The sequence below is a fragment of the Pseudophryne corroboree genome, chromosome 3, assembly GCF_028390025.1.
Source record: "Pseudophryne corroboree isolate aPseCor3 chromosome 3, aPseCor3.hap2, whole genome shotgun sequence".
In the NCBI taxonomy this organism is placed as follows: Eukaryota; Metazoa; Chordata; class Amphibia; order Anura; family Myobatrachidae; genus Pseudophryne; species Pseudophryne corroboree.
Window position 1 is genome coordinate 340,828,362 of NC_086446.1, and position 27,650 is coordinate 340,856,011.

Here is a 27,650-nt window from a genome sequence, read left to right on the forward strand (position 1 = left end):
TAATTGCAAGACACACCTCCGCTACCTGACACGTCCCTGGGTGGCAAATACTTCTTTTGGTGTTTCAAGTGCATAGTACCTCTCAACATTGGTGGCCAGTGGATTGGGGCCCTTGGCACGCCAAAGGCGCTCCCACGGCCACAAAGGTGGGCAGAGTCTTGGGGAACACGGTGGTGCTTTGCTTCTCTCCCCCCTGAGATTCCAGGCACGCCCCCAGAATATCCCTGCACTGCTTACCTGCTGCTCTTGTGAGCGGTGAGTGGTGGTGTGTTTTCCTCCCAATTTCCTCCCACACCCACCACCATGGGACACTGTAGATGTGTAGACGTGGATGGGTGTGGCTTTGTGCCCAAACCCCTGTTTTTGTCACTCCGTGGGTCCAGGAGATGCGGGCCTCCTCTGGAGTCTGCTGTGGCTGCAGCGCCAGCTCTTACATGATGTTACGGTGCAGCACCCAGCTCTTTTCACTGAGCAGGAGCTGGCATTTTGGTGTCACCCCTCAGCAGGTGACATCCAGCATGACCCGCACCCCCGTAGTGACACCACTGTGCTTGATCGGTGTGACAGTAAGTGACGGTTATGTATGTATGTGTATATGAGAGACATCTGCGCATGCCCGAAATTAGAGGGCATAGCAAGTGCTGCAATCGCAAGCCATGCCCCCATTTTCAGCACTATTGGGGCATGGCAGCAAACTGTGAGCTGCTGGCCATGCTTCCTGTACCTCTGCCGGTGCATAGACACTGTGCGCATGCATACAGCATCTGTTCACCGCCACTTTGCTAAGAAGAACAACAAATGAGAGAGCACACACCACCACCACCACCAGACACTGCGGCCCACGGTTGGACAGTGGGACAGTTTGTGAAAAACGGGACAGTTGGGAGGGTATGGTACATGTGTGGGCTGCAGTGTACTGTGGGGAGGAAAGCTAGGGTGGGAATGCTCTCCCCTGCTATTCGCACGAGGCTAGACTCAGGCAGGCAAAACCAAATACCCGAAAAGCAGCGGGTCTGTGGTCGGCGAAAACACACACATTTTTCTTTAAAAATGTGTGACTTTGTGAGAATTGTTGTTGGGTTTTCTTTTATGGGTGATCTAATTATATAACCTGTAAAAAAGAATATAGGTAAAACATCTGGAAAAATCGCAAAAACCCCCCAGATTTTTTTTGCACCCGATGTTTTATCGTGGGTAATTTGATACCACACCCTTAGAGTGAGTAGAATATGGCCTGAAATCTGATTTAAAAATGGTTATATTCCAGCTGCGGTTTTGGTCATGCCCCCTGTCCAGGAATTTAACAATGAAAAGGTGATAACCCTAATTTGTCTCCAATTTATTGCACATATAAAATACAGTTGTGACCACTGTCTGGGCAGATAGCAAGAAACAGTTGTTGTTTGTTAATGCTACTTAGAAGCTTGAATTTACCATTGCGAAATAGAACACCCAGGCATACCTCCCAACATGACCCTCTCCAGGAGGGACAGAATGTTCTGCTCCTGGACTTCCCTCTTAATTTATGACTGCCATCACCTATGCAGAAACACCTTTCTTATCCATCAACGTGTTCAATAAAGGTGCCTGCAATCATACATTAAGAGAAAAGTGCAGAAGCAGAGCATTCTGTCCCTCCTGTAGAGGGTCATGCTGGGAGGTATGCCCAAGTACAATTCAGCTCTGTTCAATAATGCAAAAAGCCGTTTTCTATAGGGTATAAAAAAAATAACAAATCAGCAACTACGAGCTATATGAACCATTGCACAGCCAGTTGTAGCCTCTGGGGGCACTAGGCTCCCAGTGCGGCCTTCCCAGGACAGCTCCTCCAGCCCCCAGCAGCAAGTCAGTACGTGAATCGGTGTATCAGTCAGTGGGCACTGAAGAAGCGTCGGAAGGAGTACCCGTAGTTTAGCGTCAGTAGCACCCGACCGGATCCAACGTGCAAGGTCAGCATATATCGTAAATAGGGGTGTCAGCATGTTATACAGAGTATAGTCTTGTTGATCTGAAACTCGCATAAGAATTATTGTACTGTAAACTACAGCAGTCTAGTTTTCTGTCACCTTAAAATGGGGGAAGCTATAGCAAGAGATAGCAGTACAGTATGGCTGTGTAGGGTAATGTATACAACATTAAAGTATGTATGCAGTATTAAACTAACTCTAAATACAGTTCAAAGTGTAGAAAGCTTATGCATGTGGCATTTAGAACGAGATAAACCTAAGGACGGTGTGGTATGTTAGACAGAATAGACTTCGGTCGACCACTATTGGTCGACATGGTTTCTAGGTCAACAGGGACTCTAGGTCGATATGTACTAGGTCAACATGAAAAAAGGTCGACATGAGTTTGTTTTTTTAAATTGGTTTAGTTTTCGTCGTAGAGTGACAGGGAACCCCAATTAGTGCACCGTGTCCCCTCGCATGGCGAGTGAACTTCGGGAAAGGTGCCTCGATCCGCTACCGCTGCGCTCGGCACAGGTTACCGTTCACAATTGTAGTCCACGTGGATCGTAAAGTATGAAAAAGTTCAAAAAATGAAGTAAAAAAAGTGAAAAACATGTCGACCTTTTGTCATGTCAACCTAGAAACCATGTCGACCTACTTACTGTCGACCAATAGTGGTCGACCTAGACACTGTCGACCTAGAGACCGGTTCCCACCTAAGGAATATGTAGGTGACAAAGGAGCACAGGTGTAAAAAGCATCTATATGGGCAGGACACTATAGTTGAAGGACTACCCTGAGGTTTTTTTTTTCTGTTTTTCCTGAGACCTTCCTGGGTCAGTTACTGCAAATCTTTATCTTGAAATGAATGTTACTCATTAATTTAGATCAGGGATGGGGAACCTTCGGCCCTCCAGCTGTTGTTGAACTACACATACCAGCATGTCCTGCTACAGTTTTACTATTTGGCCATGCTAAAACTGTTGCCGGGCATTCTGGGATGTGTAGTTCACAACAGGTGGATGGCCGAAGGTTCCCCATCCCTGATTTAGACTAATACAATAGAACAGCTGGAAACAGATCGCTAACTGGCACATACTGAATAATCTTTTTCGTTTTGTATTTAAGGAAACAGCAGTCCTTTTATGTGATGCATTTAATGTGAGACAAAACCTCTTTTTCTGCAGCACCATGTCTGTACCATTGTACCCCAGCTCATGTGACTGCTTTGTGTCACTTCCCCCGGCCTCGTTGGCCCCTGTTGTTGTGTTTGCAAAGAATTCAGACCGACCTCGAATGGAGGTCCAGGAGGTTGTGTACTACACCGCTGCCACACATCCGCCGGGCTCAACAGTCATGGTAAGGATAGTGAGCCCCCAGCGCTGATGTATTCCTAGTTGCATTGCTCTGTAAATGATATTTGTTACCTTGTTCTCTGGTTAGTGCACCTTTATTGAAGTTGAGCAGGCGCCGAAGACCCTGGCTGTACTGCTGAGTCGTCCAGCTTGGTTGTGGGGGGCAGAGATGGGAGCTAATGAGATGGGGGTATGCATTGGGAATGAAGCTGTGTGGACCAAGGAACCGGTTGAAGAGTATGACGCACTGCTGGGCATGGACCTGGTCAGGTGAGATGGAGGGCCTCCTCAATTCACACAACTGTCTATATTCCTCAAACACACTGGTATCAGGGTACTCTTTAAAGGTTTAGTCTTTTTTTTCTTTTCTTTCTCTATCGTCCTAAGTGGATGCTGGGGTTCCTGAAAGGACCATGGGGAATAGCGGCTCCGCAGGAGACAGGGCACAAAAAAGTAAAGCTTTACTAGGTCAGGTGGTGTGCACTGGCTCCTCCCCCTATGACCCTCCTCCAGACTCCAGTTAGATTTTGTGCCCGAACGAGAAGGGTGCAATCTAGGTGGCTCTCCTAAAGAGCTGCTTAGAGAAAGTTTAGTTTAGGTTTTTTTCTTTACAGTGAGTCCTGCTGGCAACAGGATCACTGCAACGTGGGACTTAGGGGGAAAGTAGTAAACTCACCTGCATGCAGAGTGGATTTGCTGCTTGGCTACTGGACACCATTAGCTCCAGAGGGATCGAACACAGGCCCAGCCGTGGAGTCCGGTCCCGGAGCCGCGCCGCCGACCCCCTTGCAGATGCTGAAGCGTGAAGAGGTCCGGAAACCGGCGGCTGAAGACTCCTCAGTCTTCATAAGGTAGCGCACAGCACTGCAGCTGTGCGCCATTTTCCTCTCAGCACACTTCACTGGGCAGTCACTGAGGGTGCAGAGCGCTGGGGGGGGGCGCTCTGAGAGGCAAATATAAACCTTATACAAGGCTAAAAATACCTCACATATAGCCCATAGGGGCTATATGGAGATATTTAACCCCTGCCTGACTGGAAAAATAGCGGGAGAAGAACCCGCCGAAAAAGGGGCGGGGCCTATCTCCTCAGCACACGGCGCCATTTTCTGTCACAGCTCCGCTGGTCAGAACGGCTCCCAGGTCTCTCCCCTGCACTGCACTACAGAAACAGGGTAAAACAGAGAGGGGGGGCACATTAATGGCTATATATATATATATTAAAGCAGCTATAAGGGAGCACTTAATATAAGGATATCCCTTGTATATATAGCGCTTTGTGGTGTGTGCTGGCAGACTCTCCCTCTGTCTCCCCAAAAGGGCTAGTGGGTCCTGTCTTCATTAGAGCATTCCCTGTGAGTTTGCGGTGTGTGTCGGTACGTGGTGTCGACATGTATGAGGACGATATTGGTGTGGAGGCGGAGCAATTGCCAAATATGCAGATGTCACCCCCCAGGGGGTCGACACCAGAATGGATGCCTTTATTTGTGGAATTACGTGATGGTTTATCTTCCCTTAAACAGTCAGTTGAGGACATGAGGCGGCCGGACAATCAATTAATGCCTGTCCAGGCGCCTCAAACACCGTCAGGGGCTGTAAAACGCCCTTTGCCTCAGTCGGTCGACACAGACCCAGACACGGGCACTGATTCCAGTGACGACGGTAGAAATTCAAACGTATTTTCCAGTAGGGCCACACGTTATATGATTTTGGCAATGAAGGAGACGTTACATTTAGCTGATACTACAGATACCGTAAAACAGGGTATTATGTATGGTGTGAAAAAACTACAAACAGTTTTTCCTGAATCAGAAGAATTAAATGACGTGTGTGATGAAGCGTGGGTTGCTCCTGATAAAAAGTTGATAATTTCAAAAAAGTTATTGGCATTATACCCTTTCCCGCCAGAGGTTAGGGCGCGCTGGGAAACACCCCCTAAGGTGGACAAGGCGCTCACACGCTTATCCAAACAAGTGGCGTTACCCTCTCCTGAGACGGCCGCACTTAAGGATCCATCAGATAGAAAGATGGAAGTTATTCAAAAGAATATATACACACATGCAGGTGTTATACTACGACCAGCTATAGCAACTGCCTGGATGTGCAGTGCTGGAGTAGTTTGGTCAGAATCCCTGATTGAAAATATTGATACCCTAGATAGGGACAATGTTTTACTGTCGTTAGAACAAATAAAGGATGCATTTATCTATATGCGTGATGCACAGAGGGATATTTGCACACTGGCATCTCGGGTGAGTGCTATGTCCATTTCAGCCAGAAGAGCCTTATGGACACGACAGTGGACAGGCGATGCGGATTCAAAACGTCACATGGAGGTTTTGCCGTATAAAGGGGAGGAGTTATTTGGAGTTGGTCTATCAGACTTGGTGGCCACGGCTACTGCCGGGAAATCCACTTTTTTACCTCAAGTCACTCCCCAACAGAGAAAGGCACCGACTTTTCAACCGCAGCCTTTTCGCTCCTACAAAAATAAGAGAGCAAAGGGCTTGTCGTACCTGCCACGAGGCAGAGGAAGAGGGAAGAGACACCAACAGGCAGCTCCTTCCCAGGAACAGAAGCCCTCCCCGGCTCCTGCAAAAACCTCAGCATGACGCTGGGGCCTCTCAAGCGGACTCGGGGACAGTGGGGGGCCGTCTCAAAAATTACAGCGCGCAGTGGGCTCACTCGCAGGTAGACCCCTGGATCCTGCAGATAATATCTCAGGGGTACAGGTTGGAATTAGAGACGGATCCTCCTCATCGTTTCCTGAAGTCTGCCTTACCAACCGTCTCTTCCGAAAGGGAGAGGGTGTTGGAAGCCATTCACAAGCTGTACGCTCAGCAGGTGATAGTCAAAGTACCCCTATTACAACAAGGAAAGGGGTATTATTCCACTCTATTTGTGGTACCGAAGCCGGATGGCTCGGTAAGGCCTATTCTAAATCTGAAGTCCTTGAACCTCTACATAAAAAAGTTCAAGTTCAAGATGGAGTCACTCAGAGCAGTGATAGCGAACCTGGAAGAAGGGGACTTTATGGTATCCTTGGACATCAAGGATGCGTATCTACACGTTCCGATTTACCCCGCACACCAGGGGTACCTCAGGTTCATTGTTCAAAACTGTCACTATCAGTTTCAGACGCTGCCGTTCGGATTGTCCACGGCGCCTCGGGTCTTTACCAAGGTAATGGCCGAGATGATGATTCTTCTTCGAAGAAAAGGCGTATTAGTTATCCCATACTTGGACGATCTCCTAATAAGGGCAAGGTCCAGAGAACAGCTGGAGACAGCTTTAGCACTATCTCAAGAGGTGCTAAGACAACACGGGTGGATTCTGAATATTCCAAAATCCCATTTAATCCCGACAACTCGTCTGCTGTTCCTAGGAATGATTCTGGACACGGTTCAGAAAAAGGTTTTCCTTCCAGAGGAAAAAGCCAAGGAGTTATCCGATCTGGTCAGGAACCTCCTAAAACCAGGAAAAGTGTCAGTACATCAATGCACAAGAGTCCTGGGAAAAATGGTGGCTTCTTACGAAGCAATTCCATTCGGCAGATTCCATGCAAGAATATTCCAAAGGGATCTGTTGGACAAATGGTCAGGGTCGCATCTGCAGATGCACCTGCGAATAACCCTGTCACCAAAGACAAGGGTGTCACTTCTGTGGTGGTTGCAGAAGGCTCACCTATTAGAAGGCCGCAGATTCGGCATTCAGGATTGGATCCTGGTGACCACGGACGCCAGCCTGAGAGGCTGGGGAGCAGTCACACAAGGAAGAAACTTCCAGGGAGTATGGACGAGTCTGGAAAAGTCTCTTCACATAAACATTCTGGAACTAAGAGCAATCTACAATGCTCTAAGCCAGGCGGAACTTCTCCTGCAAGGAAAGCCGGTGTTGATTCAGTCGGACAACATCACGGCGGTCGCCCATGTAAACAGGCAGGGCGGCACAAGAAGCAGGAGTGCAATGGCAGAAGCTGCCAAGATTCTTCGCTGGGCGGAGAATCACGTGATAGCACTGTCAGCAGTGTTCATCCCGGGCGTGGACAACTGGGAAGCAGACTTCCTCAGCAGACACGATCTTCATCCGGGAGAGTGGGGTCTACATCCAGAAGTCTTCAACATGTTAATAGACCGTTGGGAAAGACCAATTGTAGACATGATGGCGTCTCGCCTCAACAAGAAACTGGACAAATATTGCGCCAGGTCAAGAGATCCACAGGCAATAGCTGTGGACGCACTGGTAACTCCTTGGGTGTACCAGTCAGTGTATGTGTTTCCTCCTCTGCCGCTCATACCAAAGGTATTGAAGATCATACGGCAAAGAAGAGTAAGAACAATACTAGTGGTTCCGGATTGGCCGAGAAGGACTTGGTATCCGGAACTTCAAGAGATGCTCACGGACGAACCGTGGCCTCTACCTCTGAGAAGGGACCTGCTACAGCAGGGTCCCTGTCTTTTTCAAGACTTACCGCGGCTGCGTTTGACGGCATGGCGGTTGAACGCCAGATCCTAAAAGGGAAAGGCATTCCAGAAGAAGTCATTCCTACCTTGATTAAGGCACGGAAGGAAGTCACCGTGAAACATTATCACCGCATTTGGCGAAAATATGTAGCGTGGTGCGAGGATCGGAAGGTTCCGACGGAGGAATTCCAACTGGGTCGTTTCCTACATTTCCTGCAATCAGGATTATCTATGGGTCTCAAATTGGGATCCATTAAGGTTCAAATTTCGGCCCTGTCAATATTCTTCCAAAAAGAATTGGCCTCTGTCCCTGAGGTCCAGACTTTTGTCAAGGGAGTACTGCATATACAGCCTCCTGTGGTGCCTCCGGTGGCACCGTGGGATCTAAATGTAGTTTTAGATTTCCTCAAATCCCATTGGTTTGAACCATTGAAAAAGGTGGATTTGAAATATCTCACATTGAAAGTGACTATGTTACTAGCCCTGGCCTCTGCCAGGAGAGTATCTGAATTGGCGGCTTTATCTTATAAAAGTCCTTATCTAATCTTCCATTCGGATAGGGCAGAACTGCGGACTCGTCCGCATTTTCTCCCTAAAGTGGTATCAGCATTTCATCTGAACCAACCTATTGTGGTGCCTGCGGCCACTAGCGACTTGGAGGACTCCAAGTTGTTGGACGTTGTCAGAGCCTTAAAAATATACATTGCAAGGACGGCTGGAGTCAGAAAATCTGACTCGCTGTTTATATTGTATGCACCCAACAAGTTGGGCGCACCTGCTTCTAAGCAGTCGATTGCTCGTTGGATTTGTAACACAATTCAACTTGCACATTCTGTGGCAGGCCTGCCACAGCCTAAAACTGTAAAAGCCCACTCCACAAGGAAGGTGGGCTCATCTTGGGCGGCTGCCCGAGGGGTCTCGGCATTACAACTCTGCCGAGCAGCTACGTGGTCGGGGGAGAACACGTTTGTAAAATTTTACAAATTTGATACCCTGGCAAAGGAGGACCTGGAGTTCTCTCATTCGGTGCTGCAGAGTCATCCGCACTCTCCCGCCCGTTTGGGAGCTTTGGTATAATCCCCATGGTCCTTTCAGGAACCCCAGCATCCACTTAGGACGATAGAGAAAATAGGAATTTACTTACCGATAATTCTATTTCTCGGAGTCCGTAGTGGATGCTGGGCGCCCATCCCAAGTGCGGATTATCTGCAATACTTGTACATAGTTATTGTTAACTAATTCGGGTTATTGTTAAGGAGCCATCTTTAAGAGGCCCTTTCTGTTGTCATACTGTTAACTGGGTTTAGATCACAAGTTGTACGGTGTGATTGGTGTGGCTGGTATGAGTCTTACCCGGGATTCAAAATGCCTCCCTTATTGTGTATGCTCGTCCGGGCACAGTACCTAACTGGAGTCTGGAGGAGGGTCATAGGGGGAGGAGCCAGTGCACACCACCTGACCTAGTAAAGCTTTACTTTTTTGTGCCCTGTCTCCTGCGGAGCCGCTATTCCCCATGGTCCTTTCAGGAACCCCAGCATCCACTACGGACTCCGAGAAATAGAATTATCGGTAAGTAAATTCCTATTTTTTTTTTACTGGGGTTATACAGTATGTACAAAATATAAGCATTATTCCATTTATGGGCAACCCCATAAACTTCAAGGGCCATCCAACGTTGGGCTGCTCACTACCCATAATTCAAGAATTAAAAAAATAGGATTTTAATACCTACCGGTAAATCCTTTTCTCCTAGTCCGTAGAGGATGCTGGGGACTCCAAAAGGACCATGGGGTATAGACGGGATCCGCAGGAGACATGTGCACACCATAAGACTTTGAATGGGTGTGAACTGGCTCCTCCCTCAATGCCCCTCCTCCAGACCCCAGCCATAGGAACTGTGCCCAGGGAGACGGACATTTCGAGGAAAAGGATTTTTGTTAAACTAAGGGTGAGATACATACCAGCTCACACCACAACACACCGTACAAACTGGTTTACCAGGAATACCAGATAACAGTATGAACGAAAGACAGCAACAAGCTGAATTTCTCTATCGTCCTAGTGGATGCTGGGGTTCCTGAAAGGACCATGGGGAATAGCGGCTCCGCAGGAGACAGGGCACAAAAAGTAAAGCTTTTTCAGATCAGGTGGTGTGCACTGGCTCCTCCCCCTATGACCCTCCTCCAGACTCCAGTTAGATTTTTGTGCCCGGCCGAGAAGGGTGCAATCTAGGTGGCTCTCCTAAAGAGCTGCTTAGAAAAAGTTTAGCTAGGTTTTTTATTTTACAGTGATTCCTGCTGGCAACAGGATCACTGCAGCGAGGGACTGAGGGGAGAAGGAGTCAACTCACCTGCGTGCAGGATGGATTGGCTTCTTGGCTACTGGACATCAAGCTCCAGAGGGACGATCACAGGTACAGCCTGGATGGTCACCGGAGCCGCGCCGCCGGCCCCCTTGCAGATGCTGAAGTCAGAAGAGGTCCAGAATCGGCGGCTGAAGACTCCTGCAGTCTTCTAAAGGTAGCGCACAGCACTGCAGCTGTGCGCCATTTTCCTCTCAGCACACTTCACACGGCAGTCACTGAGGGTGCAGGGCGCTGGGAGGGGGGCGCCCTGGGAGGCAAATGAATACCTATAAAGGCTAAAAATACCTCACATATAGCCCCTAGAGGCTATATGGAGATATTTAACCCCTGCCTGATTTTTCTAAATAGCGGGAGACGAGCCCGCCAGAAAAGGGGCGGGGCCTATCTCCTCAGCACACGGCGCCATTTCCTCTCACAGCTCCGCTGGTCAGGACGGCTCCCAAGTCTCTCCCCTGCACTGCACTACAGAAACAGGGTAAAACAGAGAGGGGGGGGCAAATTTATGGCGATATTTTGATATAACAAAGCAGCTATAAGGGAGCACTTATTATAAGGCTATCCCTGATATATATATAGCGCTTTTGGTGTGTGCTGGCAAACTCTCCCTCTGTCTCCCCAAAGGGCTAGTGGGTCCTGTCTTCGTTAGGAGCATTCCCTGTGTGTCTGCTGTGTGTCGGTACGTGTGTGTCGACATGTATGAGGACGATATTGGTGTGGAGGCGGAGCAATTGCCAAATATGAGGATGTCACCCCCTAGGGAGTCGACACCAGAATGGATGCCTTTATTTATGGAACTACGGGATAGTGTCAACACGCTAAAGCAGTCGTTTGACGACATGAGGCGGCCGGACAATCAATTAGTGCCTGTCCAGGCGACTCAAACACCGTCAGGGGCTGTGAAACGCCCTTTGCCTCAGTCGGTCGACACAGACCCAGACGCAGGCACTGACTCCAGTGGTGACGGTGACGATTCAACCGTATTTTCCAGTAGGGCCACACGTTATATGATTTTGGCAATGAAGGAGGCGTTACATTTAGCTGATACTACAGGTACCACTAAACAGGGTATTATGTGGGGTATGAAAAAACTACCTATAGTTTTTCCTGAATCAGAAGAATTAAATGACGTGTGTAATGAAGCGTGGGTTGCCCCTGATAAAAAGCTGATAATTTCAAAGAAATTATTGGCATTATACCCTTTCCCGCCAGAGGTTAGGGAGCGCTGGGAAACACCTCCTAGGGTGGACAAGGCGCTAACACGCTTATCTAAACAAGTGGCGTTACCCTCTCCTGAGACGGCCGCACTTAAAGATCCATCAGATAGGAGGATGGAAAATATCCAAAAAAGTATATACACACATGCAGGTGTTATACTACGACCAGCTGTAGCGACTGCCTGGATGGGCAGTGCTGGGGTAGTTTGGTCAGAGTCCCTGATTGAAAATATTGATACCCTGGACAGGGACAATATTTTACTGTCGTTAGAACAAATAAAGGATGCATTTCTTTATATGCGTGATGCACAGAGGGATATCTGCACACTGGCATCACGGGTAAGTGCTATGTCCATTTCGGCCAGAAGAGCTTTATGGACGCGACAGTGGACAGGCGATGCGGATTCAAAACGGCATATGGAAGTTTTGCCGTATAAAGGGGAGGAGTTATTTGGAGTCGGTCTATCAGATTTGGTGGCCACGGCTACAGCCGGGAAATCCACCTTTCTACCTCAAGTCACTCCCCAACAGAAAACGACTTTTCAACCGCAGCCCTTTCGTTCCTTTAAAAATAAGAGAGCAAAGGGCTATTCATATCTGCCACGAGGCAGAGGTCGAGGGAAGAGACAGCAACACGCAGCTCCTTCCCAGGAACAGAAGCCCTCCCCGGCTTCTACAAAAGCCTCAGCATGACGCTGGGGCTTCTCAAGCGGACTCGGGGACGGTGGGCGGTCGTCTCAAAAATTACAGCGCGCAGTGGGCTCACTCGCAGGTAGATCCCTGGATCCTGCAGATAATATCTCAAGGGTACAGGTTGGAATTAGAGACAGATCCACCTCGCTGTTTCCTGAAGTCTGCTTTACCAACGTCCCCCTCCGAAAGGGAGACGGTTTTGGAAGCCATTCACAAGCTGTACTCTCAGCAGGTGATAGTCAAGGTACCTCTTCTACAACAAGGGAAGGGGTATTATTCCACTCTTTTTGTGGTACCGAAGCCGGATGGCTCGGTAAGGCCTATTCTAAATCTGAAGTCCTTGAACCTGTACATAAAGAAGTTCAAGTTCAAGATGGAGTCACTCAGAGCAGTGATAGCGAACCTGGAAGAGGGGGACTTTATGGTATCCTTGGACATCAAGGATGCGTATCTCCACGTTCCAATTTACCCCTCACACCAGGGGTACCTCAGGTTCGTTGTACAAAACTGTCACTATCAGTTTCAGACGCTGCCGTTCGGATTGTCCACGGCACCTCGGATCTTTACAAAGGTAATGGCCGAGATGATGATTCTTCTTCGAAGAAAAGGCATATTAATTATCCCATACTTGGACGATCTCCTAATAAGGGCGAGGTCCAGAGAACAGCTAGAGATGGGATTAGCACTGTCTCAAGAAGTGCTAAAACAGCACGGGTGGATTCTGAATATTCCAAAATCCCAGTTAATGCCGACAACTCGTCTGCTGTTTCTAGGGATGATTCTGGACACGGTTCAGAAAAAGGTTTTTCTCCCGGAGGAAAAAGCCAAGGAGCTATCCGAGCTTGTCAGGAACCTCCTAAAACCAGGAAAGGTGTCTGTACATCAATGCACAAGAGTCCTGGGAAAAATGGTGGCTTCTTACGAAGCTATTCCATTCGGCAGATTCCACGCAAGAATTTTCCAAAGGGATCTGTTGGACAAATGGTCAGGGTCGCATCTTCAGATGCACCTACGGATAACCCTGTCTCCAAGGACAAGGGTGTCTCTTCTGTGGTGGTTGCAGAGTCCTCATCTATTGGAGGGCCGCAGATTCGGCATACAGGATTGGATCCTGGTGACCACGGACGCCAGCCTGAGAGGCTGGGGAGCAGTCACACAAGGAAGAAACTTCCAGGGAGTATGGACGAGCCTGGAAACGTCTCTTCACATAAACATTCTGGAACTAAGAGCAATATACAATGCTCTAAGCCAGGCAGAACCTCTGCTTCAGGGAAAACCGGTGTTGATCCAGTCGGACAACATCACGGCAGTCGCCCATGTGAACAGACAGGGCGGCACAAGAAGCAGGAGTGCAATGGCAGAAGCTGCAAGGATTCTTCGCTGGGCAGAGAATCATGTGATAGCACTGTCAGCAGTGTTCATCCCGGGAGTGGACAACTGGGAAGCAGACTTCCTCAGCAGACACGATCTTCACCCGGGAGAGTGGGGACTTCATCCAGAAGTCTTCCACATGCTGGTAACCCGTTGGGAAAGACCAATGGTGGACATGATGGCGTCTCGCCTCAACAAAAAACTGGACAGGTATTGCGCCAGGTCAAGAGATCCGCAGGCAATAGCTGTGGACGCGCTGGTAACGCCTTGGGTGTACCAGTCGGTGTATGTGTTTCCTCCTCTGCCTCTCATACCAAAAGTATTGAGAATTATACGGCAAAGAGGCGTAAGAACGATACTAGTGGTTCCGGATTGGCCAAGAAGGACTTGGTACCCGGAACTTCAAGAGATGATCACGGAAGATCCGTGACCTCTACCTCTAAGGAGGGACTTGCTTCAGCAGGGTCCCTGTCTGTTTCAAGACTTACCGCGGCTGCGTTTGACGGCATGGCGGTTGAACGCCGGATCCTAAAGGAAAAAGGCATGCCGGAAGAAGTCATTCCTACTTTGATTAAAGCAAGGAAGGATGTAACCGTGCAACATTATCACCGAATTTGGCGAAAATATGTTGCGTGGTGCGAAGATCGGAGTGCTCCGACGGAGGAATTTCAACTGGGTCGATTCCTACATTTCCTGCAATCAGGATTGTCTATGGGTCTCAAATTGGGATCTATTAAGGTTCAAATTTCGGCCCTGTCGATTTTCTTTCAAAAAGAATTGGCTTCAGTCCCTGAAGTCCAGACCTTTGTTAAGGGAGTGCTGCATATACAGCCTCCTGTGGTGCCTCCAGTGGCACCGTGGGATCTCAATGTGGTTTTGGACTTTCTAAAATCTCATTGGTTGGAACCACTAAATAAGGTGGATTTGAAATATCTCACTTGGAAAGTGACCATGCTTCTAGCCCTGGCTTCTGCCAGGAGAGTATCAGAATTGGCAGCTTTATCTTACAAAAGCCCATATCTGATTTTCCATTCGGACAGGGCAGAACTGCGGACTCGTCCGCATTTTCTCCCTAAGGTGGTGTCAGCATTTCATCTGAACCAGCCTATTGTAGTGCCTGCGGCTACAAGTGACTTGGAGGACTCCAAGTTACTGGACGTTGTCAGAGCATTAAAAATATATATTGCAAGGACAGCTGGAGTCAGAAAATCTGACTCGTTGTTTATATTGTATGCACCCAACAAGATGGGTGCTCCTGCGTCTAAGCAGACGATTGCTCGTTGGATCTGTAGCACAATCCAACTTGCACATTCTGTGGCAGGCCTGCCACAGCCTAAATCTGTAAAGGCCCACTCCACAAGGAAGGTGGGCTCATCTTGGGCGGCTGCCCGAGGGGTCTCGGCATTACAACTTTGCCGAGCAGCTACGTGGTCAGGGGAGAACACGTTTGTAAAATTTTACAAATTTGATACTCTGGCTAAGGAGGACCTGGAGTTCTCTCATTCGGTGCTGCAGAGTCATCCGCACTCTCCCGCCCGTTTGGGAGCTTTGGTATAATCCCCATGGTCCTTTCAGGAACCCCAGCATCCACTAGGACGATAGAGAAAATAAGATTTTACTTACCGATAAATCTATTTCTCGGAGTCCGTAGTGGATGCTGGGCGCCCATCCCAAGTGCGGATTATCTGCATAAATTGTACATAGTTATTGTTAACTGATTCGGGTTATTGTTGAAGGAAGCCATCTTTCAGAGGCTCCGCTGTTATCATACTGTTAACTGGGTTTCGATCACAGGTTGTACGGTGTGATTGGTGTGGCTGGTATGAGTCTTACCCGGGATTCAAAATCCTCCCTTATTGTGTACGCTCGTCCGGGCACAGTACCTAACTGGAGTCTGGAGGAGGGTCATAGGGGGAGGAGCCAGTGCACACCACCTGATCTGAAAAAGCTTTACTTTTTGTGCCCTGTCTCCTGCGGAGCCGCTATTCCCCATGGTCCTTTCAGGAACCCCAGCATCCACTACGGACTCCGAGAAATAGATTTATCGGTAAGTAAAATCTTATTATAACCGATACACAACCTTCGTGTAACCGAAAACAACAACCATCAATACAACTGCAAGTAACAGTCCGCACTGGGATGGGCGCCCAGCATCCTCTACGGACTAGGAGAAAAGGATTTACCGGTAGGTATTAAAATCCTATTTTCTCTTACGTCCTAGAGGACGCTGGGGACTCCAAAAGGACCATGGGGTCTATACCAAAGCTCCAGACCGGGCGGGAGAGTGCGGACGACTCTGCAGCACCGATTGAGCAAACATGAGGTCTTCATCAGCCAGGGTATCAAACTTGTAGAACTTAGCAAAAGTGTTTGAACCCGACCACGTAGCTGCTCGGCAAAGTTGAAGAGCCGAGACTCCTCGGGCAGCCGCCCAAGATGAGCCCACCTTTCTGGTAGAATGGGCTTTCACTGACTTCGGGAACGGCAATCCAGCCGTAGAATGAGTATGCCGAATCGTATTACAGATCCAGCGTGCAATAGTCTGCTTGGAAGCAGGAGCCGCAAATTTTGTTGGGAGCATATAGGACAAACCGAGCCTCTGATTTCCTAATTTGAGCCGTTCTAGCGACATAAATTTTCAAAGCTCTAACTACATCAAGAGATTTTGACATAGCCAAGGCACCCGTAGCCACAGGCACCACAATGGGTTGGTTTATGTGAAACGAATAAACCACCTTCGTCAGAAATTGTCGACGAGTTCTCAATTCCACTCTATCCTCATGGAAAATCAAATAGGGACTCTTGTGAGATAAAGCCGCCAACTCCGACACCCGTCTTGCGGACGCCAAGGCCAAAAGCATGACCACTTTCCAAGTGAGAAATTTCAACTCAACCTTTCGCAAAGGTTCAAACCAGTGAGACATAAGAAATTGCAACACTACGTCAAGATCCCACGGAGCCACGGGTGGCACAAACGGAGGATGGATGTGCAGCATTCCCTTCACGAAAGTCTGAACCTCTGAAAGTCTGAAGGGTGGCCAATTCTTTTTGAAAGAAAATAGATAAAGCCGAAATCTGCACTTTTATGGAACCCAATTTCAGGCCTGCATCCACGCCTGCCTGCAAAAAATGGAGGAAACGCCCCAGCTGAAACTCCTCCGTAGGAGCTCTCTTGGCTTCACACCACGACACATATTTTCTCCAAATACGGTGATAATGCTTTGCCGTAACCTCCTTTCTAGCCTTAAGGAGAGTGGGGATGACTTCCCCGGGAATACCCTTTCGAGTTAGGATTTGGCGTTCAACCTCCACGCCATCAAACGCAGCTGCGGTAAGTCTTGAAATACGCATGGCCCTTGCAGTAACAGATCCTCTCTGAGAGGAAGAGGCCAAGGATCTTCTATGAGCAATTCCTGAAGATCCGGATACCAGGCCCTCCGTGGCCAATCTGGAACGACGAGTACTGCCGGAACCCTTGTTCGTCTTATGATTCTCAACACTTTTGGAATGAGAGGAAGTGGAGGGAACACATATACCGACTGAAACACCCACGGAGTCACCAGGGCGTCCACTGCACTGGCTTGAGGGTCCCTTGACCTATCACAATACCTCGGAAGCTTCTTGTTGAGGCGAGACGCCATCATGTCTATTTGAGGAATTCCCCAACGACTTGTCACTTCTGCAAAGACCTCTTGATGAAGACCCCACTCTCCCGGCCTGCTGAGGAAGTCTGCTTCCCAGTTGTCCACGCCCGGAAGGAAGACCGCTGACAGAGCGCTCACGTGCTTTTCCGCCCAGCAGAGAACTCTTGTGGCCTCTGCCATCGCCGCTCTGCTCTTTGTTCCGCCCTGGCGGTTTACGTACGCCACCGCTGTTACGTTGTCCGACTGAATCAGGACAGGTAGACCTCGAAGAAAGTGTTCCACTTGCAGAAGGCCGTTGTAAATGGCTCTTAATTCCAGAACGTTTATGTGGAGACAAGTTTCCTGGCTTGACCATTTTCCCAGGAAACTTCTTCCTTGTGTGACTGCTCCCCAGCCTCGGAGACTTGCATCCGTGGTCAGCAGGACCCAATCCTGGATCCCGAACCTGCGTCCTTCTAGGAGGGGAGAACTTTGAAGCCACCACAGGAGAGATATTCTGGTCCTGGAAGATAGACTTATTTTCTGGTGCATGTGCAGGTGAGACCCGGACCATTTGTCCAACAGGTCCCACTGAAACACCCGGGCATGAAACCTGCCAAACGGAATGGCTTCGTAAGCTGCAACCATCTTCCCCCAGCACTCGAGTGCATTGATGAATCGACACTCTTGCCGGTTTCAGAATCTCCTTGACCATGGATTGGATTTCCAGAGCTTTTTCCGCTGGAAGAAACCCTCTCTGCAGTTCCGTGTCCAGGATCATGCCCAAGAAAGGCAGCCGAGTTGTCGGAATCAACTGTGATTTTGGCAAATTTAGAATCCAACCATGATGTTGCAGAACAGTCAGGGAGAGTTCCACATTTCTTAGCAACTGCTCCTTTGATCTCGCCTTTATCAGGAGATCGTCCAAGTACGGGATAATTGTGACACCCTGCTTGCGTAGGAGTACCATAATTTCCGCCATTACTTTGGTGAAGACCATCAGGGCCGTGGAAAGACCAAACGGCAACGTCTGAAATTGGTAATGACAATACTGCACTGCAAACCTCAGGAAAGCTTGATGTGGAGGATATATTGGGACATGTAACTAGGCATCTTTTATGTCGACTGACGCCATAAAATCCCCCCCTTCTAGACTGGAGATCACTGCTCGAAGCGATTCCATCTTGAACTTGAAAGTTTTCAAACACAGATTGAGGGATTTTAGGTTCAGGATCGGTCTGACTGAGCCGTCCGGCTTTGGTACGACAAAGAGACTAGAATAAAACCCTCCCCCCCCCCCTGTTGAAACGGGGGTACCGGGACAATGACACTCTGTTGACACAGCTTTTGTATCGCAGCACTCACTACTTCCCTTTCTGGGATAGAAACTCCAGTTTGTACCCTTGGGACACTATGTCTAACACCCAAGGATCTAGGCCCGAGTAAAACCAGACCTGACTGAAGAGTCGGAGACGCGCCCCCACCGGTACGGACTCCCGTAGGGGAGCCCCAGCGTCATGTGGTGGACTTGGCAGAGGCCGGGGAGGACTTCTGGTCCTGGGAGCATGGCACTGCAGGCGACCTTTTTCCCCTACCTCTACCTTTAGAGGCAAGGAAGGACGACCCTCTTCCTTTTTTGTATTTATTAGGCCGAAAGGACTGCATCTGATAATGGGGTGACTTTCTGTTGTGCCGGAACATAAGGAAGAAAGGATGACTTACCCGCTGTAGCAGTAGACACCAGGTCAGCGAGGCCGTCACCAAACAAGACACTACCTTTATATGGGAGAGCTTCCATAGCTTTCTTGGAGTCGGCATCAGCATTCCATTGATGAATCCACAGCGCTTTCCTGGCTGAGACTGCCATGGCATTGGCCCTTGATCCCAAGAGGCCAATATCCCTCGCCGCATCCTTTAGGTAAGCTGCAGCGTCCCTGATATAACCGAGAGTCAAAAGAATGTTATCCCTATCCAGGGTATCCATGTCAGATGCCAAATTATCCGCCCACTTAGCAAAAGCACTACTCACCCGTGCCGACGCCACGGCAGGTCTGAGCAGTGCACCCGTAGTGACATAAATGGCCTTTAATGTCGTTTCCTGCTTACGATCCGCAGGGTCCTTGAGGGCAGCAGTGTCGGGAGACGGAAGCGCCACCTTCTTGGACAGCCGTGATAGAGCCTTGTCCACATTGGGAGATGACTCCCACTTTTCCCTGTCGTCAGAGGGGAAAGGATATGCCATAAAAATTCTCTTGCAAATCTGCCACCTTTTATCAGGAGATTCCCAAGCCCTTTCACAAAGAGCGTTCAGTTCATGAGAGGGGGGAAACGTCACCTCAGGCTTCTTTCCCTTATACAAACAAACCCGTGTATCTGGAACAGCAGGTACTTCAGAAATATGTAAAACCTCTTTAATAGCCACAATCATGTACTGAATACTCTTAACCAATTTTGGATGTAAACTGGCCTCACTATAGTCGACACTGGAATCAGAGTCCGTGTCGGTATCTGTATCCGCTATTTGGGTAAATGAACGTTTTTGTGACCCTGAGGGGGCCTGTACCTGAGACAAGGCGTCCTCCATGGATTTTCTCCACGTTTGTGTCTGAGAATCAGATTTATCCAGCCTTTTAGTCAATAACTCCACATTTGCTTTCAATGTACTCAACATATTCACCCAATCAGCAGTCGGCGGTGCTGACAGTCACTCCCAAATCCTTCTCTGCCCCCCCCAGCAACTTCCAAATTACTAATCTCCCCCCCCCCCCTCCCACCCCCGTTTTGCTCCATGTTACTTGATCAGGAGAGTGGAGGTCCGGACCAGCGTCTCTGCAGTCTGTGAAGAGAGAAAATGGAACTGGTAAGCTGTGAGGGCTAAGCCACGCCCCCACCTCGGCGCGCTGTAGTCCTGCTCAAATTTCAATCTTTATACTGGCGGGGGCTATATTTAGTGCCTAGGCACTTATAATATATCTCTTTCAGCCAGTCTTTACCTCAGTAACATGCTGCCCAGGGCGCCCCCCTTCCTGCGCCCTGCACCCTGTAAGTGCCGTTGGAAGTATATGTGGGAGCATGGCAAGCAGCGCGACCGCTGCGCTGTACCTCGTTACTGAAGTCTTCTGCCGTCACTGAAGTCTTCTGATCTTCTCATACTCACCCGGCTTCTTTCTTCTGGCTTCTGTGAGGGGGTTGACGGCGCGGCTGCGGGAACAAGCAGCTAGGCGCACCAAGTGATCGAACCCTTCTTAGGCTAATGGTGTCCAGTAGCCTAAGAAGCAGAGCCTTTAACTCAGAAGAAGTAGGTCTGACTTCTCTCCCCTCACTCCCACGAAGCAGGGAGCCTGTAGCCAGCAGGTCTCCCTGAAAATAAAAAACCTAACAAAGTCCTTTTCAGAGAAACTCAGGAAAGCTCCCCTAGTGTGTGTCCAGTCTCTCTGGGCACAGAATCTAACTGGAGGAGGGGCATGGAGGGAGGAGCCAGTTCACACCCATTCAAAGTCTTATGGTGTGCCCATGTCTCCTGCGTATCCCGTCTATACCCCATGGTCCTTTTGGAGTCCCCAGCATCCTCTAGGACGTAAGAGAAAATAAATAAATAAGTCAGGCCTACACTTGCTCCAAAATAGCCCCACTGGCCCTGAGACCCCCACTCGTCCAAAATGCTGCCAATTGCCATGCAATGCAACATAAGCGCTCAGATCCCACTAGTACCTTGAAAATCCCCCACATGACAAACCTCTCCACATGGATATCTGAGGCCCACATGCCCCTCACACCTTGCCCATGTGGCTACATTTGCTTGTCTTTATAGCTGGCGTTAGCTAGGAAAAAGGAAGAGAATATAGTGCAGAATAGTGCACAATACAATACACTCTGTCCTCTGATTGTGTGTATACAGTATGTCACATGATGCACCCAAATCTGGCTGTTCCCACTCAGTGTTATTTATTGTATAGACTAATTTGCATGGACAATAGAGCAGCTGTTACCTGTTCAGAAGATCCTGCCATCTTATGTTGACCACAGTGCATCTTCTCTATAGCTAGACCCCCTCCACGGCATCACAAGCCCCATTTTATGATGACTGAGTTGTGCTGCAACACAAGTGGATTTTCTTCCTACTGTGTTCAGCTTGAAGTCAGCAAAATGGTACAGTGGGTGGGCTGACTGTAGACAAGGGGATTCTGCCTGCCCCTCTCAAGAAGATGCCTTGAGCATGAGGACAATTGTTATATACAATCTCTAGTGTACAGTATATAGCTAACAGTTAACTATAGGATACACTATGTATTCACTCATATAACACACCTAAAAGTTGAGTTACTTTTTGAAAACACAAGTAACTTCCTTCTTTTTTCCCTGCCTTGTGTACCTCCATTTCTCTGTAGGCTGGCTCTAGAGCGTGCTCCGACCGCTAAAGCTGCAGTGGAAGTTATTGCTGAACTGTTGTCAAAGTACAGGCAAGGAGGCAGCTGTCGGGAAGACCCCCAGCCATTCATGTACCACAACACGTTCCTGCTATGTGATCGCCTAGAGGCATATGTGCTCGAGACAGCTGGACCATATTGGGCAGTTGAAAGAATCACTGGGAAGTTACCGCATATTGAAAAAATATTCTTAAATATAAAAAATATATACAGATGCGTTCTCAATACGCCATGCAGCGCTAGAAGCCTGGTGTGAGTGAGCCGCCAGATCCCGTACAATGCTGCTAACTTCGAGCACCTTTTTTTGTTGAAAATGCCTCTTAGTTGCAACGAAATGCGAATAGGACACACAAGGAGACTGTGCTGATTAATGTGATATGACACTTGTATATTGTATGTGACTGTGGGCCAGATTTATTAAGCCTGGTGAAGTGATAAAGTGGAAGGTGATAAAGAACCAGCCAATCAGCTCCTAACTTCTATGTTACCGGCTGGGGTTGAAAAATGACAGGAGCTGACTGGCTGGTGCGTTATCACCTTCCACTTTATCACTTCATCAGGCTTAATAAATCTGCCCCTGAGTCTGTATATAGAGCAGAACAGAACTTGTATTGGGGAAAAAAGCTGCGGCTGCTACATTGTAGCACTTCGTATACAGATTCAGAGACTCAGTCGCACACAGATATACAAGTGTCCTATATCAAATTAATCAGCACAGTCTTCTCTTATGTCCTAATCACATTGGGTCAGATGTATTAACCTGGAAAAGGGATAAAGAAGTGATAAAGCAGTGATAACGCGCCTGCCAGTCATTTCAGATTTGAAAAATGACCGGAGCTGACTGGCTGGTGCGTTATCACCTTGCGTTCATCACTGCTTTATCACTTCTTTATCCCTTCTCCGGGCTTAATACATATGCCCCATTGTTTGGTGTGACTGAAGCAAAAGTGTGTGAGGACATATCTGTACTTTCTTAAAGAATTGAATTATGTATGTTGTATTTTCCTCCTACGTGTCATAGAAATATATTACACACTGTCTTCCTACACAGAGGGTGCACGGAACATCTCTAACCAACTGAGTGTCGGGACAGTTATATGGAAAGAGCACCCTGAGCTTCGCTCCCATGCCCTGACTCAGGGTTGGTGGGATGGGGTAGAAGAATTTAATTTCAGGGCTGTCTATTCTTTAGAAAAGCAGCCAGTGCGTATGGAGGCTGCAAAAGCAAGATACAGAGCTGGCCAAGAACTGCTGCAAGGACAAAAAGGTGAGGAGACAAAAGTGGGGAGAGATTGTGACAGAAAAGTAAATTATGCTATAATGTTCCAGTGGTAGCAACACTAATGCGATATGGGTGACAAGCCCCATACTTTCTGGGGCTTTTTGTGTAACATTAGCTAGTAATGACAAGTGGCACTTTTTTTGGCACTAGCAAGCATTCCCACTCCCTGTAGAAAAATAAATAAATATATATATATATATATATATATAGATATATATATATATATAATATAAAAATATGAGAAGGTGCGGGCCGGCACTCCTCCCAATGGCTGGAAATTACCCTGGTGCCCTCTGGAAGAAATTTTGCAAAGTCCCAATACAGAAGACAGCGGCACTCAGGGATTTTCAAAAACACAAAGTTGTATTCAAAGTGTACAAGAAAGCTTTGTACACTTTGAATACAACTTTGTGTTTTTGAAAATCACTGAGTGCCGCTGTCTTCTGTATTGGGACTTATATATATATATATATATACACAATTTTTTTTTAAATTAATATCAGAAGGGGATAGATAGAAAGGTCAGTGTGTACATGGGAATGTGGGAGTATAACCATAGTATTACACTATATCCAATTGTGTCCTAGGGCACATTACAGTAGAGTCAATCCTGAAGATATTGCGTGATAAGAACAGTGGCATCTGTATGGACTCTGGAGGCTTTCGTACTACATCAAGTATGGTGTCTGTGCTTCCTCGCTGTCCACATTTACCATGCATCCATCTGATGACCGCCACTCCTGACCCATCCAAGTGAGAGACCATTGCTGGGTGTATTTTGATTTCTAGTTACTCATAGAAGTACACGTCTCATTGTGCTGCACAGCGGCATTAATGGATTCTCAAAGAAAACAAGTTTGGTCCACACCTAAGTACATCACTGTCACAGATACTTCTATATTGCACACTGAATATACTGTACATACTGTTCAATTGAAACAAGAACACGTCTGTGTATATACTGTATATCAGCTATACTAGTTTTAAATGTATGTATGTGTATTTACTATAAATCATCAGATGGGGTGCTCCTTCAGCAGTGAAGAGGAACCAGTCCTACTTGAATTGTATTTAATCCAGCAAAAAAGCAGGACACTCCCCAATAAATTCCAAAAGGTGTTTAATCCATATAAAAAAAACTCACAAATTCAGAAAATGGATTATATACAGATGTGTCCTCTTACATCCTTGCTGCAGTCATGCTAAACAGGCCTTCAAGTCACGCCATGACGTGATAGAGCAGAATGTCTTTTTTTTGTGTTTTAATGCAATAGGACGCACAAGCAGATCCTGCTGATTACAAAGATATGCGGCATGCCTATATTCTGTGTGTAATTGCGGCTCTGCTTGTGCGTCCTACTGCATTACAACGTGACAAAAAGACAATCTGCGCTACAGAGTCACACGGCACCCACACGTTATGTGTAACGCAACTTATATTGCACGGAGCGAAGATGTAAGAGGACACACCTTTATGTACGTGTCTACCAGCTCTAATGACTGGCTTTTATATACTTCTTTACATTCCAAAGTGATGACAATTTTTCTCAGTAGTCCATATTATTGTGTAGGTTTTAGATTTTAGTGAAAGGACCCGGGTCATCTCAGTCTACCCCTCCCACGCTGAGGTCTGCACCCTCTTAGCAGATTTTTATATAGTTGGAGAATATATTAAAATAATTTCATACAAATGAATGAAAGATTATTTAATATAAAACATTTAAAGGAGTATTGTCCCTGTTTATTCATTGACTTTCTCTGTGGTCTTTGCTGCCTATGTTTTGTTGCAGGTCTGTATTTAAACCTTTTGTGTTTGGTTCTCGAGTGACACAAGTGCCCCGGGTGTTGTCACCCAGTTTTGGAGATAACGACCCTGTCAGGCAGATTCCTCGCTTTCAGGCTCAGGTGGACAGGAGACATGAGCTTTACAAGTTCCACCAGAGGGCACTGGAAGCCTGTGAAGGCAATGAGGTATAAAGATGACAATAACTGTTAAATACTACATCCAGAGCACTTACAGTAAACAGCCAATATTGTCTGTGGTGCCTTAAGCTGGGTAAACACTATGTGATATGTTTTTGAGGGAACGGGCGATAGAACGCAAGCCTGTCTGCGTGTGTAAAAATTACATGTCTGTGAACCCGGGGGTGGTTGGAGGGGGGGGGATATTGAGCGTAGCCTCCTGTTTGCCACTTGGGGTGCGTGCCCAGTGCTTACAGAGATGCCGTGCTGCCCCCAAACTCTTAACGACACTGACCAGCGGTGAGCACTAAACTGCAACTTTTCCCACCCTTGCAACACTGCGGCCTGGGGGTGAGCATGGCACAGGGTAGGCCATTTCAGCGGGACCCCTCCATTAGGGCAGGGCACATTTTGTCATTTTAAAATCCATTAGGAAACCACCTAGTTGGAAAACTAGGGATTTAACTCTGCCCCTCTCTACAACAGGATTATTGTCCAAAAATAGATACTCTCATTAAAATTGTACAAAATTAACAATCTAATAGTAATATATAGGAGGGTGTGCTTTCCCAGTGGTAGCAAGAACCCTGGCATAGTAGTTAGCATTACTTCCTTATAGTGATGGGGTCCGTTCTAACTACTGTAGGTCCCATTTCTGTGATTTTTCTATGTTCTCCCTATGTTTCCATGTATTTCCTTCCTTACACACAGGACCAACTGATAGGTTAAATTAACGTGTGTGTATTTTTAGGGAATATAGGGGGGGAAACAATTGTTGGCGATTTGCACAAATGTGCGTATTGCTGAGCATGTTAGAGGAACACTGCAGATTTGTCTGCGCACCTCTATGCGCTGCAAAGGAAAATCGTGGTATATGCGCCTGCGAGTTGCTGGGGAAATCGTCTGAATGCTGCAACTTGCGGTAATCGTGATTGATTGATTGATTTGTCTTCATACAATGACATTAAAGGCCCTACGCACTAGGTGATATACTAAGCGATATCACTCATTTTTTACCCTCCTGAGCGATATTGCTTACTATATAGCCCAGTGTGCATGCTGCTGATGACAACCGATGTGCAGCCCCGCGGGACGTTATCAACCCTCTGTGACGTGCATGCAGCTCAATTTGGATTAATCGTCCAAAACCGTGGAATGATGTCACTCTGCGATATCGCACAGTGTGTATGCCTGCATCTGGCGGCCGGGCCAGGAGGGTGACACACTAGGCGATGTCATTCGCGGAGCACTTTTAAACACCACAAGGTCAGAATAAGTTGAACAATATATTGGTAAAAGGCATAATATTGAGTCACTATATGAAGAACTGTTAAGAAATAAAACTGATCAGCATAACAGTCCCTCTCTCTGGACAGGCTGCTCAACAGAGACTACAGGAAAAGCAAAGAAACATGGAAGCTGAAAACCTTGTATTGGTCAGTAGTCTGCTGGATGGAACAGATATCCCTAACCTTATGGACCTATCTGACCCATTTCTACTCAGTGTGGAGAAGGAACTTGCATTGTACAGAGAAGAAAACCATTAATAGTGCAGGTCACCGTACTCTATACTAATGCAGTATCTGATTACATCATTGCCCCAACCAAGAACAACCATAATAATGATAGAATTTAATATACATATTGATGAAACAATCACCAAATGCTCTAATTACAATAATTGTTCTTTTTTCCTTTAAACTTACATATGCACTATACATTGAGGACAATCATGGAAGGGCTTGTTTAGTGGTTGCTGTTTTATGGGGGGATCCATGCTGTAATTTTCTGTAGAAGGGAGCAGACACAGTTTGTCTCTCATTCTGAGTGTCTGAAGAAGAGACAGCTCTAGCGAGTGACTGCATTGTTTTTTTTATGGGGACAGACTGTAATTTTCTGGTGGAGGGAGCAGATCTAGCTTGTCTTTCATTCTGTGCAGATGCAGCTGTGCCACCAATTCTTCCAGAAGAAACGTTATTTGTTTGTGAAACTTTTGGTTGCAGATCAGGACATGGCACTTTTCTAGTAGAGCTCCTGTTAAATGCCAATACCGACATCCTAGCATCGGATTGGGTGGGTTGGACTGCTACCTGTTTTTTAGTGATGGGTTTGGAGGTTAACACAGAGGTGCCAACACTCCGATTATCCCTTGCCTTTTTTTCAATCGAAACAGGAGTCTTTGTATCTTTCTTAGATATAATAGTGTTGACTGGCTTGCTCTTAGTGGGGGAATGCTGTGGGTTTGTACCATGAGGAGATATAGTAGACGGCTCTGGGAGGTCTGCCTTGCAGGAATCCCTCCTGGCTGAGTCAAGGGGCTGAGCATCGGTATTACTCAGCTCCGATAGACGCTCTTCATGTTCTCTCTGTGCTCGGTTTCTCCTCTGATTAGACCTTTGCAGCATCTCCTGAGTCGTAGATGATAGACCTAAGAAGAAGAAAATACATAATAAATAAATGTATTAAATTACTGTATGTTCCTAAACTGCATCCATTTCTTTTCCTGTGTGCTGAAAACTGCTATCTTCTTTTACATTTATTCAAAGAAAATCCATTTGTGCCATTTTGTTTTATAATCGGAATTGTATAGAAATATTAGAAAAACCTTACGTCATAGAAACAATAGGTGGCTATGTTGTTGGAAATTAATTAATTAGACGTAACATGAAACACTTTTTCATTACTGAACTAAGAACTCAATCAGCAAAAATGAATTGTGCTGTCATGATGGCGAGCACATCCAATAGATTTCCAAAAATCAAATTGAATGTAACATTTCTCTAAATATTATATATGCAAAATGTATCCAAATGTAATTTACCCCAGTGCTAGAACACATTCAGCATGGCCAGTTATTGCAGCAATGTATCAAACCATAGTCCTTAGAGAGGTGATGTGGAAACTAACCCCCAGAGCCGTAACAACGTGTGTGCCTGGCACACAGCGCAG

At 47.3% G+C, this 27,650-nt stretch overlaps 2 protein-coding genes across 4 annotated transcripts in view; one reads left to right on the forward strand and one right to left on the reverse strand.

The window, feature by feature from the left end:
• The first annotated feature begins 360 nt into the window (after nucleotides 1-360).
• SCRN2 (secernin 2) lies at nucleotides 361-27,186 on the forward strand. Of its 2 annotated transcripts, none has more exons than XM_063959645.1 (8): nucleotides 361-566; nucleotides 3,137-3,308; nucleotides 3,393-3,574; nucleotides 21,419-21,617; nucleotides 22,508-22,724; nucleotides 23,327-23,492; nucleotides 24,530-24,710; nucleotides 26,078-27,186. In XM_063959645.1, exons 2-8 carry the CDS (start codon nucleotides 3,141-3,143, stop codon nucleotides 26,246-26,248), a joined length of 1,284 nt encoding a protein of 427 aa, XP_063815715.1. In that variant the 5' UTR covers nucleotides 361-566; nucleotides 3,137-3,140; the 3' UTR covers nucleotides 26,249-27,186. The 2 variants fall into 2 exon arrangements, with proteins under 2 accessions (XP_063815715.1, XP_063815714.1); XM_063959644.1 differs by lacking the exon at nucleotides 361-566 and adding an exon at nucleotides 1,629-1,949.
• Nucleotides 26,314-27,650, reverse strand: part of LRRC46 (leucine rich repeat containing 46) — a 67,444-nt gene continuing 66,107 nt past the window's right edge. For both annotated transcript variants that reach the window (XM_063959643.1, XM_063959642.1), the window contains one exon: nucleotides 26,314-27,129. In XM_063959643.1, the coding sequence (XP_063815713.1) occupies nucleotides 26,432-27,129 (698 nt within the window). In that variant the 3' untranslated portion in view covers nucleotides 26,314-26,431. The remainder of the gene's footprint in view (nucleotides 27,130-27,650) is intronic.